General features: G+C 38.7%; 1 protein-coding gene across 2 annotated transcripts; it reads left to right on the top strand.

The window, feature by feature from the left end:
- The first annotated feature begins 723 nt into the window (after positions 1 to 723).
- On the top strand, positions 724 to 11671 carry LOC107566861 (ATP-dependent RNA helicase DDX54-like). Of its 2 annotated transcripts, XM_016252421.1 has the most exons (10): positions 724 to 944; positions 1017 to 1148; positions 2457 to 2678; positions 3067 to 3140; positions 6400 to 6579; positions 8427 to 8572; positions 8664 to 8777; positions 8851 to 8961; positions 9824 to 9918; positions 11308 to 11671. In XM_016252421.1, exons 1-10 carry the CDS (start codon positions 833 to 835, stop codon positions 11553 to 11555), a joined length of 1434 nt encoding a protein of 477 aa, XP_016107907.1. In that variant the 5' UTR covers positions 724 to 832; the 3' UTR covers positions 11556 to 11671. The 2 variants fall into 2 exon arrangements, with proteins under 2 accessions (XP_016107907.1, XP_016107908.1); XM_016252422.1 differs by lacking the exon at positions 6400 to 6579.
- The last annotated feature ends 2814 nt before the right edge of the window (positions 11672 to 14485 follow it).

Here is a 14485-nt window from a genome sequence, read left to right as displayed (position 1 = left end):
CCAGCGACTTAACACTGCTTTTGTGCTCCAGGGACACAGATGAGCAAGTACATAACCCGGTCAGTGTTAAAAACAAAACGTCTTACTTCAGCCCGATTCACAGCGGTTATCTTATAATAATGTTTTCTAATTTTAATGGTACTGGTAGGAATTGGCTGGAAATTCGAGCACGTCTGTAAACGTAAAGGAGTTTTCCAGGATAGTAGACTATATCGCATGTGATGATCCTGCAGGTGACGGATCGTTTATAGCCTTTGCTCACAGCAGCTGGAATAATTACATTTATAATTTTGATGGCGGATTGTAATCCAGAAAGGATTATGTGTTTATGAAACACGTGAATGAAATTAAATTATATTCCAGTTTTAAATGTGCTTCTGATTACAGATAGCCTGGGATTACACAAGATTTGTATTTTAAAGAGAACCAGTTTAAAGGAAGAATAATTTGCTTTATAAGAGTTAAAAGAATTTCTTCATATGAAATTCAAATGGTATGACAATTAGAGATTAGACTGCAGAAATTGAACTCTACACACAATGCTGATGTTGTTAACATTAACAGTTTGAGAACAAAGTATAATAAAAATAATTTGCACGGTTTGATGTGATATGAGCCAAGCGATCGTTGCTATATAAATAATGGTGACTTGACTAATGCAATTAGAGCTCGCTCAAATACTGAGGTGCTAAACATTCAGGGCTTTATTCATCTGTTGTGTTTGTGTCTGTAGCTCCTGACGGTTGAGGGCATTGAGTGCGCCTACATCTACAGCGCTCTGGACCAGACGGCCCGCAAGATCAACATCGGCCGCTTTGTGCACCGCAAGGCCATGGTGCTGGTGGTGACGGACGTGGCGGCCCGTGGCATTGACATCCCGCTGCTGGACAACGTCATCAACTACAACTTCCCGTCCAAGTCCAAGCTCTTCCTGCACAGAGTCGGTGTGTGTGGCATCGGACTGACCGTGGTCCAGCGCTCTGAGGCACAGCTCTAACACTCGTCTCGTGTTTCAGGTCGCGTGGCTCGCGCCGGCAGAGGAGGAACCGCCTTCAGTCTGGTGTGTTCTGATGAAGTGCCTTTCCTCTATGACCTTCATCTGTTCCTGGGTCGACCCGTTCAGCTCGCCCTCCTCGAACACACACCAGGTACGGCAAACGCTACGGACGCACGGAAACTAAAACCAAGTAATAACTGTACTGGTGCACATCATGTTCTGTTTAGATATATACACTACCGTTCAAAAGTTTGGGATCAGTAAGACTTGTAATGTTTTTTTAAAGAAGTCTCTTCTGCTCATCAAGGCTGCATTTATTTGATAAAAAATACAGAAAAAAACAGTAATCTTGCAAAATATTATTACAATATAAAATAATGGATTCTATTTTAATATCCTTTAAAATATAATTTATTTCTGTGATGCAAAGCTGTATTTCCATCATCATTCCTCCAGTCTTCAGTGTCACATGATCTTCAGAAATCAGTATAATATGCTGATTTATTATTAGAATTATCAACAGTTGTGCTGACAAATATTGTTTTGGAAACTGATATTTTTTCAGGATTCTTTGATGAATAAAAAGTTAAAAAGAACAGAATTTATTCAAAATATAAATCTTTTCTAACAATATAAATCTTTGCTGTCACTTCTTAATAATTTAACACATCCTCGCTGAATAAAAGTTTTCAATTCTTTCAAAAGAATAAAAAATGTACTGACCCCAAACGTTTGAACGGTAGTGTGTATGTATGTGTGTATATATATATATATTTAGCTAATGCTCTGTGTATTGTAAATAATACAATGGACATATACTTAAAATAATTGTGTAAGTAGTAAAACAATATAAACACAAAAAAACGTTTTAAGTTTAGAAACGTTTTGAGCCCCCCCTCCCTTGCCTCACAGTGGTTTGGTCCACTGCCTGCTTTCCCCCTTTCCCTCACCGACACATACAGATGATGCTGGATCATTAATACATTACTCATGACAAAAAAATGATGAGATCCAATGTATTTTTCTATGAGCTTAGCTTGTTTAATACCGTAGCTAGTTGGATAGTAAGTCACCCAGTACAACTAACACGGCGATGAGCCTGTGTGTGAGCTGATATTAGGCTAATATTGATCTACCGATGTGTTGGGTTTTCTCATGATGTTAAGTGGCAGATCAGTGGGCTTCAATATCTAAATAAGAGACGTCCTCAGTCCCAGACGAAACCTAAAATACTATGTGGAGGACAAAATAATTAAATAATTATAATATGACCGCGTGGTGAAGATATGAACCGAGCTCATATTTAAACACCGTCTCCATGCTGTGTGTACACGTATCTATCCTTACACGTATAATTTTGGCTGTATTATTTGTGTCCCCTTCAAAAAGTGCACTTGAGAAATGTTATGTTTATTGTTAGATGAAATGTACGCCCTGTGCTCTGTCTCTCGGTCTTCAGATGCTGACGGCGTGTTCGGCCGTGTTCCTCAGAGCGTCCTGGACGATGAAGAGTCGCAGCTGCTGACGGCTCACGAGAACTCGCTGGATCTCCAGAACCTGCGGCGCATCTCTGAGAACGCTTACAAGCAGTACCTAAAGTCTCGGCCCAACCCCGCAGCCGAGTCCATCAAACGAGCCAGAAACACCGAGCTGTCCTCCATGGCTGTTCACCCTCTGCTGGGTGAGTGTGGTTTTTATCAATATAAAAGTTATTTTTCATATCCTGCTTGTAACAAAAATATCTGTAATTTGGCCTATATTTCGTTGCACCCTTACATTACATTCCCTTGACCTATATATAAAATTGGCTATGAATATCCTACATTTCTGCCACAATACCACAGTTACGGTTACTGCAGTAAATCCATAGTAAATGCTGGTGATTTGTGGATTGAAGAGTATAACTGCATTGTTGTCTCACAACGTTTCTCCTGTTTTCCACCCGAAAGAAATGGCAGCGCGCACGAGTTATCAAATGATCACTCATGTTTTACTGCTGCATCTGGTCTAACATTTCGTGCTGCCACCTTGTGTTGATCTTGTGAAACTTCATATTTTGTGTGCTTTAGGTTCTGGACTGGAGCCGATGGAGCTGGACCGGCTGCTGATGGTGGACTCCATCAAGGGCTACAAGGCTAAATCTGTACGTCGTTTATTATTCAGTTCTTCCTCTTATGGTCAGTAGGGACGTAACGATTAATCGCGAGCTGGTTGAAAATCGATTCAAATATGTGACGATTCAAATCGTTTGAGATGTTAAACAAATCACGATTCAGTTAGAGGTAGGAGTTTATATGAATGTGTGTCTGAGGCAAACTTACTGTCTTTAGAAAAGTTTAGATGGTATGAAAATCGATTCAAATATGTGACGATTCAAATCGTTTGAGATGTTAAACAAATCGCGATTCATTTAGGTGTAGGAGTTTATATGAATGTGTGTCTGAGGCAAACATACTGTCTTTAGAAAAGTTTAGATGGTATTTATTTTCCTCTTGCCTCTGTATAATGCATATTAAAGTTCATAAGTGCAGCGCTGCTTTGTTTACAGCGGTAACCAAGGAAAGGCTTTAAGCGCCACCTGCTGGCAGAGAGTGCATCTGCGTCTCGTTCAGCTCGTCTGCTGTTTCGGTTTCATGCAGATATTTTTATGTATAGTTTCACAAAACTGAAGTCAAACCATTCTGTTTTTGCTTCAGATTTCGAAATGATACAACCTAATTTAGATTAAAAACTGCTCGTGTTGCATGTATGCAGCATCTTTGTTTGGATCGTGATTAAAATGCAGCGGTTGCCTCTAATGTTAAATGTTAAGAGCACAGACAAAGCCTTAGTTTGTTTATATGAAGAGATTTATTTTGTGTTATTTGATTTGGGGTTTGTTTTAAAATTTCAATTTAGTTTTGTTGTTTACATGATATTTAAATGTTATTATTTACCAGATGCATTTATCCAAAGCGATTTACAAATGAGAAGCAATCAAAACCAACAAAAGTGTTGGTACTGTACTTCACTGGTTTAAACAATATCAAATCAAATTTTAACAGTTTAGATCGCTCAATTCTGAGAAAAAAGTAGCGACTTACAAATGAGAAGCAATCAAAACCAACAAAAGAGCAGTAATATGCAAGTGCTATATTAGTATATTATTATAGTGTTATATTTCAATTTCACAAAGAAACGTGCAGCATTTTGTCCAAGCAATAATAATTTAATATATTTATTATTATTATTATTAAATTTAATAACACATTTAATTCACAATTTGTCTTAAATCTCATTTTGTTAAAAAATGTATCGAGTTGTGAAATCAAAATCAGGAATCGAATCGTGAAATCAAAGTCGCGAATGGAAAAATCAAATCGTGAAATCAAAATTGAGAAATCAGAATCGTGAATCGAGAAATCAGAATCGTGAATCTGAATCGAGAAATCTAAATCGAGAAATCTAAATCGAGAAATCTAAATCGAGAAATCAAGAAATCTAAATCGAGAAATCTAAATCTCGAATCGAGAAAGCGAATTGAGAAATCAGAATCGTGAATCGAATCGTAAATCAGAATCGTAAATCAGAATCGTGAAATCAGAATCGTGAATCGAATCGTAAATCAGAATCGTGAAATCAGAATCGTGAATTGAATCGTGAAATCAGAATCGTGAATTGAATCGAGAATTCAAAATGGAAGCCCGTCTCTGCCAAAGAATAAAAAATAAAAAAGGTAACTGACTTTCTATCTCACAATTTTGACTCTTTTCTCGCAATTGCAAAAAAAAGTCAGAATTGCGTCAGCGTTTGTGTTATAAAGTCTAATTCTGAGGAGAAAAAAAAGACTTGATATTTTCTCAGAATTGCGAGTTTATATCTCACAATTCTGACTTAATTTCTCAGATTTTAACAGTTTAGATCGCTCAATTCTGAGAAAAAAGTCAGAATTGCGAGATGTAAACTTGCAATTGTGAGGGGGAAAAAAACAGAATTGCGAGATAAAAAGTCGCAATTATCTTAATTTTTTATGCAGTGGCAGAATCTGAGCTGTTCTCATGTAAAGGAAAGCTTTATGGCCAAGCTGCAAAAAATGACTAAAACACCCTAAAAGCCTTACATTATGGCTCCGTATGACCCATGCATGAGGCAGGGCTTCTGCAGCTTTTATGAAGGTACATTTAAGATTTTAATTTAATTTAGATATTATTTAAACTGAGCTGGATGATGATATCACTGAATTCAATGATGAACTGTCTTTAACTGAAAAATGAGTGTTTACTATTGTCACTTTGCATTATTGACACACTATTTCCCTAATTAATGCTGTTCAGTTGCTTTGACACAATCTGTATTGTTAAAAGCGCTATATAAATAAAGGTGACTTGACTTTGAAGTGCAAGTAAAGAAAACTTGGAAAAATGAAAGGAAATGCAATGCATCAATGTGGTCTCTTAATTTAATCTACAGTATATTACTTTTTAATATAAAAAAGGGCCTCTAACACTAGCTTGCTCTATTCTTTTTCTATTCTATCTGTTTTCAGAATTGCGAGATGTAAACTTGCAATTGTGAGGGGGAAAAAAACAGAATTGCGAGATAAAAAGTCGCAATTATCTTAATTTTTTATGCAGTGGCAGAATCTGAGCTGTTCTCATGTAAAGGAAAGCTTTATGGCCAAGCTGCAAAAAATGACTAAAACACCCTAAAATCCTTACATTATGGCTCCGTATGACCCATGCATGAGGCAGGGCTTCTGCAGCTTTTATGAAGGTACATTTAAGATTTTAAAACCCTTTGAAGTGCAAGTAAAGAAAACTTGGAAAAATGAAAGGAAATGCAATGCATCAATGTGGTCTCTTAATTTAATCTACAGTATATTACTTTTTAATATAAAAAAGGGCCTCTAACACTAGCTTGCTCTATTCTTTTTCTATTCTATCTGTTTTCTTTTTATTTATTATATAAAAAAAACCTTGCTGCATGTTCTGCGTTAAGCTAACACTTGTCATAGCACTTGCGTATCATTGCTCTTTTGTTGATTTATCATTGCTTCTGTTGTCCTCATTTGTAAATCACTTTGGATAAAAGCGTCTGCTAAACGACTGAATATAAATGTCATGTAAATAAATGTCTGTGGAGCTCACAATGAGTTTATTAGCAAGACTTTCCAACAGATCTCACTAGAATACGGAAATAACTTTTACTGTACGTTCCTCCGGATTAGAATGCAAGAATGTGATGTTCTTCAGCAGTACTTTTGTTTAGAGATTCTAAATCTTCTCCAATCACAACCACAAGTTCAGATGAGGTTCGAGAGCGTTTCGTTTCCCGTGTGCACGTGTCTGTTTTGGTTCGTCAGCGCTGTATAAACCAGTTCAGATGTGTTTAGGATCAGCTGCATCATATTCTTGTTTCCTCAGACTATCTTTGAAATCAACGCCAACAACAAAAGCAGCGCCGGCGGGGTGATGCGAGCCAAGCGCTCACGAGACGATCGACTGCTCGACAAGTTTTCTAAAGCGCGAGCGGAGCGTATCGTCGAGTCCGCCGTTCCCGCCGTAACCAGAACCGAGGAGGAGCAGGAGCACGAGGAGCTTCAGGTGAGTGTCCTGCAGAGCTTCAGATGCGCTGACGACATCTGCGTCTAAATATCAGGCTTTAGTCTTGAGCTGAACGAGGGCTGTGTGATCAGTCGAAGTCCTAATAAAATGATACGATTTCTGAAAAACATGAAACATTGTAAGATAACGGCACCCTAATACAAATAGGACATTTTTACATTTTCTCACCCATAGAAAACCATTATGTAAAAAACTTTGTGCTGTGTACATATTCATATATTTGGGCTTGCTTGCTTGCCTGTATGTTTTATTAATACACTGTACAGACGAATTCGGTCTTTTAATATCATTGTTATAATGCATTAAGCCACATGAAGCGTTTTCTTGAAACAAGTGCGTTATGGTCATCTTCTGGGTTCTTCATCTTTCCTGTAGATGGTATGTTTTATTAAGAAGGTGTGTTTCAGATTTGGACATTTAATATTAGGGATGCTCCGATATGATTTTATTTATTTTTTTGGCCGATACCGATTTTAATAAACAACTATTGGCCGATACCGATATTGGTCAATAGCATAAAACGGGTTAAAAACTAAATGAAAAAAAATAATTGATCGGTTCACTCAGAATTGGTATTTGAACATTTCCGTTTATAGTTAATAATGTTATTTTAAAAACTTTTTTTTGCCTATAATAATAATAATAATAATAAAGTACAGTGTTTTCTTTACTCAAAGAAAAAAAACATGAGGGTCTTCGCCAATACAGCATAATCTTTTCTAGATTTTGACCAAATGTATTAAACAACAACAAAAACTGTCAAGCATGCTTTAAAGACATTATGGAACTCTTCCAGCACTCGCTGCTGCTGGACACTAAACACCGTCCTAGCCACTCGTGACAGTCGCGGTAGCACGGTCTCCTGTTGTTTCCACCAGCGCCGCAAATCTTTGTCATCACCATAATAATTGATGGATGTCTAAAATATAAACATAAGGAGGAAGCAAGCCTGATGCCTGGCCCGTGTGTGAGCTATGACATGAAAATTGTCCCGAAGCCATACATAAGTTGGGGCCGTTGTGCTCGGGCTGAAATGCAGGGCTCTAAAGCGCAGCTTGTTGCATTTAAGCAGCAAAAATACACACAATGACACCAAAATGGCCATCCTGGCCACACAGTTAAATAAATGATAATATTCAGTGATGTGAAATGTGGAGTAAGGTCTGGCGCAGTTGCAGCTTGTACTTATTACTAAAACAAGAAGGCAAACGAGTAGCGTTAATAGTCATTCATTTTAGTTAACATATGCTATGATAATTTGAACAGATTTTTATTCGTATTGTAAAATAATGGAACATTTAGGTCATGAATATTGTCTCAAAAGTCATGGAAATGTATTGGTAAAAATGTGTACGAACCCTGGACCCTGGAGCACAAAACCAGTCATGACGGTCAATTTTCTAAAATTTAGATTTATGCATCATCTGAAAGCAGAATAAATAATCTTTCCATTGATGTATGGTTTGTTAGGATAGAACAATATTTGAAAATCTGGAATCTGAGGGTGCAAAAAAATCTAAATATTGAGAAAATCATCTTTAAAGTTGTTCAGATGAAGTTCTTAGCAATGCATATTACTAATCAAACATTAAGTTTTGATATATTTACGGTAGGAGATTTACAAAATATCTTCATGGAACATGATCTTTACTTAATATCCTAATGATTTTTGGCATAAAAGAGAAATGTATAATTTTGACCCATACAATGTATTGTTGGCGATTGCTACAGATATCCCCCAGCGACTTAACACTGCTTTTGTGCTGCAGGGACACATATTGTCAAAAGTATTTTCAATTAGTATTTTTTGTCCACATGTTCTCCAGACTGTGTTCTCAGAAGTGGTTGGAGGGAAAAAACGAAAGCAAGATAATGAAGTAGACGGACCGAAGAGCAAACAGAACAAAAAATCAGGAAAAGATGAGGAGTTTTACATCCCGTACAGACCCAAAGACTTCAACTCCGAGCGCGGGTACGACAGCACCACTGCATTATTCTGCATGTTCAGTGGGAAGCATAGACGTTCAGTGTGTGTGTGTGTGTGTGTGTGTGTGTGTGTTCAGGCTCAGTCTCGGCGGTGACGGCGGCTCTTTCGAGCAGCAGGCCTCTTCTGCGGTTCTGGACCTGATGGGTGACGAGAGCAACACGTTAAACCAGAACAAGAGCCTGATGAAATGGTGAGCAGCTCCTTCCCATTAATCCACACGCAGCGCTGTCTGCTTATGCTGAAATTACACGTGTTCACCGCAGGGATCGCAAGAGGAAGCGCTTCGTCCGAGACATGGGCAAAGAGGACAAAAACAAGAAAATCAGGACAGAAAGTGGACAGGTGGTCAACAGCAAAAAGAGGAAGAAGAGCTTGTATCCTTCTTGAAAACAGTCTGTTTTGTTTGTTTAGCACTTTTCATTACATTGTTTCTAAAAGCAGCTTTACAGAATCTGGTGATGATGTTAAGCAATTTCTGAGAAACGGATTGAGCACCAAAACACTTGTAGCCAATCGGCAGTAAGGGGTGTGTCCACTCATGTTGGGGGCGGGGCCTGTGCTGCATAGCATTTTCATAAATTTGGTGCAGACTGATCCTTTTGGGTAGAGGCCCGATTGTTTTGGTGATTTCAGATGTCAACAGCATATCTCATAAAATCACTTACTGCACCTTTAATGTTTAGACAAGTTTTTAAACAGATTATTGAAAGGAATAAATATCTGTTGTTGATTGGATGTTGAGATGTGGGCGTGGCACTTGAAAGAGCGTGCGGGGCGGAGTTTAAGGTAAAAAAATTTAAATATTTAAAAACACACAAGTTCACAATAAGTTCTATAGCATGCTTTTAGAAAATAGATAAGCTGAATTTTAATTTCATAACTACTTTAAATGAATAACATCCCCAATGAATCGTTCACGGCAAAGACCAGTTCGCACCAGCGTGGGAACGGCTTGGTTTCAGTTTTGACGTAAACTACAACATCTCCGCGTTTATGTTCTCTTTTCCTGCAATATTTTGAATAAACAACGCAGCTCCTCATTGCATCTCGTGTGCAACTAGTAAGGCTGCCCGATGCACATCTAAAATTGTGGATTTTTATTTTAAATTCTACAAATATTTTAAATTCTGATTTTTATTTGACAGCCCTAACAGACTCGGTGCTGATGTTATGTAGATTTGTAAAGGCTTGAGGCTGAAATTCGCTTGTCAGGTGGGTTTCTTGACTCTGGTCCAGTTATGAAGAGTGGAAGAAGAAGTATAAGATCGATGACAGAGCGTCAGACTCGGATGGAGAACCTGGAGGAGCGATCCGAGGCAGGAGCTTCGGCGGTAAGAACAGAAGATTGTGCTGTAAACTCATTCAGTCCCGCTGGATTTCCTCTTCCTGTCTAAATCATTCATTACTTGTCATGTAGAATATTTTCATTGATCTTGATTCAATATAATACAAAGAATTTTGCCTATTCCCAAGTGAAAACTATTCTAATATTATGTACTATGATTAATCTAACTGCGTGTAAGGATAGCAGTGAGCTTAGAACAGAGTGAACTATTTAAAGCTTGAAAAACACTCGTATATGAAGAGAATCTGTTCAGGAGCTAGAAATACATATATGACAGCTATTGATCATCCTTTAAGAACTCACATCTGTGACCCTGCAGCACAAAAGCAGTGTTAAGTCGCTGGGGGATATTTGTAGCAATAGCCAACAATGCATTGTATGGGTCACAATTATACATTTCTCTTTTATGCCAAAAATCATTAGGATATTAAGTAAAGATCATGTTCCATGAAGATATTTTGTAAATGTCCTACCGTAAATATATCAAAACTTAATGTTTGATTAGTAATATGCATTGCTAAGTACTTAATTTGAACAACTTTAAAGATGATTTTCTCAATATTTAGATTTTTTTTGCACCCTCAGATTCCAGATTTTCAAATATTGTCCGATCCTAACAAACCATACATCAATGGAAAGATTATTTATTCAGCTTTCAGATGATGCATACATCTCAGTTTTTAAAAAAAATTGACCCTTATATTTAAAATGTACAAAATTATATTGGCGCAGTGTTCATTTTGCTGACGAATAATTTTCGTCAACAACATTTATTTCACTGATGACAACGAGACGATAACGAACTAAAACTGTTTTGGAATGACAAAAAGTATGACGTAAATCTATTGACATTTTAGTCAACGAATAAAAACGAGACGAAAATGTTAGGGAGGGACGATTTGAGAAGAGATTCATTCAGAACGAATCTGCTGCGCGGTTCGGAGGTTAGATGCGTACATATGAACCTTAGTTCAAACTTTAGTAGCCCTAAAGATTAATCTAAATTTATTAATAGAAATAAATGCTTGAAAGAATGAAGAATATGGTAAACAAGTTGCTATAAAGAATGCATAATTAGCCGATATATGGCGTTACGAGGTTTAGTCACAAGCTCTTTTGAATGCTTTTCATTGGTTAAATATTTGTAAAACCCACAAACAGACATAGCGATGACCAATAGCACTGATTTAAAATTATAATAACAAAATATAATAGAGGGGAAGTTTTTGATAATTTTCCACGGCAACCTGTCACGGCACACTGCTTGGGGAACACTGGTCTAACCACGTCTTCAGAGCAATTTATTCTGACCAGAAATATTCTACAACAGCCACCGCTGCTCTGTTTGTGAGCATTTGTGTTGCGGTTTCTGCAGGTCGCAGGGGACGAGGAGGAGCTCAAGCACAGCCGGCCCAGCAGCGGAGCGACTCACACGTGCGATCCGAGCTGAAGAACCGCGAGCAGATCCTCAAGCAGCGCAAACGCAAAGCCAAGCAGCAGTTCCTGCAGACTGGCGGCATGAAGAAGCTCCGTGCCAAAGGAAGACAGCGCCTGCAGGAAGTCATGAGATCCGGCTTTGGTCGAGGCGGCTCCAAGAAAGGAAAGATGAGGAAGAGACTTTAAGCGCCACTTCCCCAACACACACCTTTGATCTATGATGGACAACGTTATATGTACATGCACATATTATATACGGCTAGAATGAGTGAAGAGACTTTAAAGGGTTAGTTCAACCTTGCGCTCACTGTTGTACACAGAAGCAGCTCCGGGAGCATGACGGATGAGGTCTGCGCTGCGCATGCGCCGCTCAGAAGTGACACGTAATAATCACTTTAATGTAGCTTGCGCTCACTGTTGTACACAGAAGCAGCTCCGGGAGCATGACGTATGAGGTCTGCGCTGCGCATGCGCCGCTCAGAAGTGATGAACGCAGAGAGAACAAAACAACGGTCACTAATTAGAAGTACAAAACGAGGATTTGTAAAGAAGAATGTCAGAGGATTTCGATATGAGCCAAGAGGAGACTGGTTTTGCTTTGCTAAAGTAAGGAAACTTTGCTTCCTTTGCTGCTGTTAACAAACGTTGGTTTTCACGAGACTCACCGGCGCATGCGCAGCGCTGACCTCATGCGTCATCCGCCCGGAGCTGCTTCTGTGTAGGACTGCTGGCGCAAGCTACATTAAAGTGATTATTACGTTATGAATATGGATATTTTTCTAACAAAAACGCATGGATTCGCAACAGGAGGCCTGTGTTCACCCCCCGGAGCCGTGTGTGAGACTTTTTTTATTTTTATGGATGGGCTATTTTTTTCACTTCTTTTGGACTGAAGCATGCAACACCCGCTGAGCAGCATTAAACAGCTTGAAAGATCAAAGACAATGTTTAATTTAACTCCGACTGGATTCGTCTGAAAGAAGAAAGTCATATACACCTAGGATGCCTCGGGGGTGAGTAAAACACAGCCTAATTTTAATTTTTGGGTGAACTAACCCTTTAACGCCTTCATCTGTGCATCTCTTCAGCTGCTTTAAAGGGATGTTTCGGGTTCACCTGAAGCTCTGTTGACGGCAGCTGTGAAACTTGAATGTCCATTACCACAGAAAATAATTTTGCCATTTCAAAAAATGTGTTTTGTTTAATAACTGCAAAAACCACAACAGTTACTGTAAGACACTTTCAGTGGAAGTAAATGGGCCACACAACTTTATACCTGCTAACATGAGAGATAAAAATGTTGATTGACCGTGTCTGTGTTAAGTTTTTAAATTCCACTTACTTTCACATGCCATGCTTGAAGGGTTCCACAAAACTACTTTAGGTATGAAAGCCTTTAGTAATTAATTAGTTTATAATTATACCTAGCGTTTTGTACAGCTGGGCCTGAGGACAAACTCAACTGAAAAAGTAGTTAAATTAATGCATGTTCTAGTAGTCGCCTGTTTAAGTGCCCTATGAAGTAGACTTCACAAGTGAACGTTCCATCTGAAGTGAGATTCCAACCCAGGAGCCAACATGTTCAGTTGGAAGGGCACTGCTTATTTATTTTACACATTAAAATTTACGCCAGCGGTCGCGCTACAGTGCTGAGGAGCGCGGCTCTGAGCGGTAAGTGGTCTGGAGATATGATGATAATGTAGTAAAACGAGGCGTATCAGTAGTATTCAGTGCAATTCAGGAGGTCATGCATTACGACACGTATAACTAATAGTACTTGCTGACATTTGAAAAGCAAGAACCTAAAATCGGCTGCGAATACCAAACATCAGTCTGTGACCATCATACACTACGCGATTTTCTATGGAATCTGTCGACTCAAATCTGCAGACTGGCACTAGTGTTAATTTGTCCAGACTAAATCTGGGCAGAAATCGTGTAGTGTGTTCCAGGCTTCAGTCGTTTAGTATTTCTCTCTCTAAACATTTACAAAGTCGCTAAGTGTATGAAGCCTGATGTTTTAAAAAAATGTTCAGATTTGATTCCTCGAATCATGTACCCGTTCATAAAGATGTTTCTAGCAAATATTGCTCAAATAAAAATGGATCGTTCTTTTATGGTTGGGGTAATTCGGAAGTTTGGCAGGTACAAAACTCCTGGCCGAACAAATTACCTGGCATTGAACGGATCTGGCCCTCAGTTTCATTTTCATTATCAAAAAAGTTAACTACGTGAAGCCAGTAACCTGACTAATACCTAATCTGTCGACTCAAATCTGCAGACTGGCACTAGTGTTAATTTGTCCAGACTAAATCTGGGCAGAAATCGTGTAGTGTGTTCCAGGCTTCAGTCGTTTAGTATTTCTCTCTCTAAACATTTACAAAGTCGCTAAGTGTATGAAGCCTGATGTTTTAAAAAAATGTTCAGATTTGATTCCTCGAATCATGTACCCGTTCATAAAGATGTTTCTAGCAAATATTGCTCAAATAAAAATGGATCGTTCTTTTATGGTTGGGGTAATTCGGAAGTTTGGCAGGTACAAAACTCCTGGCCGAACAAATTACCTGGCATTGAACGGATCTGGCCCTCAGTTTCATTTTCATTATCAAAAAAGTCAGTAACCTGACTAATACCCTGTCCGTATCTAAACTTGGAAATTCAGTTCAATATATATATTTTTTATTTTCAGAGGAAGTTTTGAAAATTGCAGTGTAGTTTCCAGCAAACTCTTGCATTTCAAAAGTATGAAGAACATTTTATTGATGTAATGCATGATATGAGCCCTTGTCTTGAATATGTTGAGTCCCAGAGGAATGTTTTTCCTTCAAGAGCTCCAGCATGTGAGCTATTAAAGCCCGTCTGATAGCAGCTGATCCCGGAGAGAGCAGCACTTTCAGCTTCCCGCTCTGAAGTGAAGAGGGCCAAGCATCTTATCAGCGTTCCCAGGCCGGACACAGCATCCTCTTGAGAAGACCGTAGTTCTGAAGCGCTGAGCTGCTTATCAAGAATGGCCTTGAGTAGTGTCGCCATTATTAGCCTGTCAATCACGGTCTGGGCTCATGAGCATTTCAGTTTGAGAAGCTGCTCTATGGCACATGACCATTGATGCACTCAGC

Source organism: Sinocyclocheilus grahami, unplaced genomic scaffold (assembly GCF_001515645.1).
Source record: "Sinocyclocheilus grahami isolate Dianchi unplaced genomic scaffold, SAMN03320097.WGS_v1.1 scaffold1106.1, whole genome shotgun sequence".
Lineage (NCBI taxonomy): Eukaryota > Metazoa > Chordata > Actinopteri > Cypriniformes > Cyprinidae > Sinocyclocheilus > Sinocyclocheilus grahami.
This window is presented reverse-complemented; position numbering and strand designations above follow the sequence as displayed.

Coding starts and splice junctions, on each gene's coding strand:
- LOC107566861 (XM_016252421.1), top strand. CDS start 833: ATGGTGCTGGTGGTGACGGACGTGGCGGCCCGTGGCATTGACATCCCG. Junction 2,679..3,066: donor GGCTGTTCACCCTCTGCTGG/GTGAGTGTGGTT, acceptor TGTGTGCTTTAG/GTTCTGGACTGGAGCCGATG. Junction 8,962..9,823: donor AAAAAGAGGAAGAAGAGCTT/GTATCCTTCTTG, acceptor ACTCTGGTCCAG/TTATGAAGAGTGGAAGAAGA.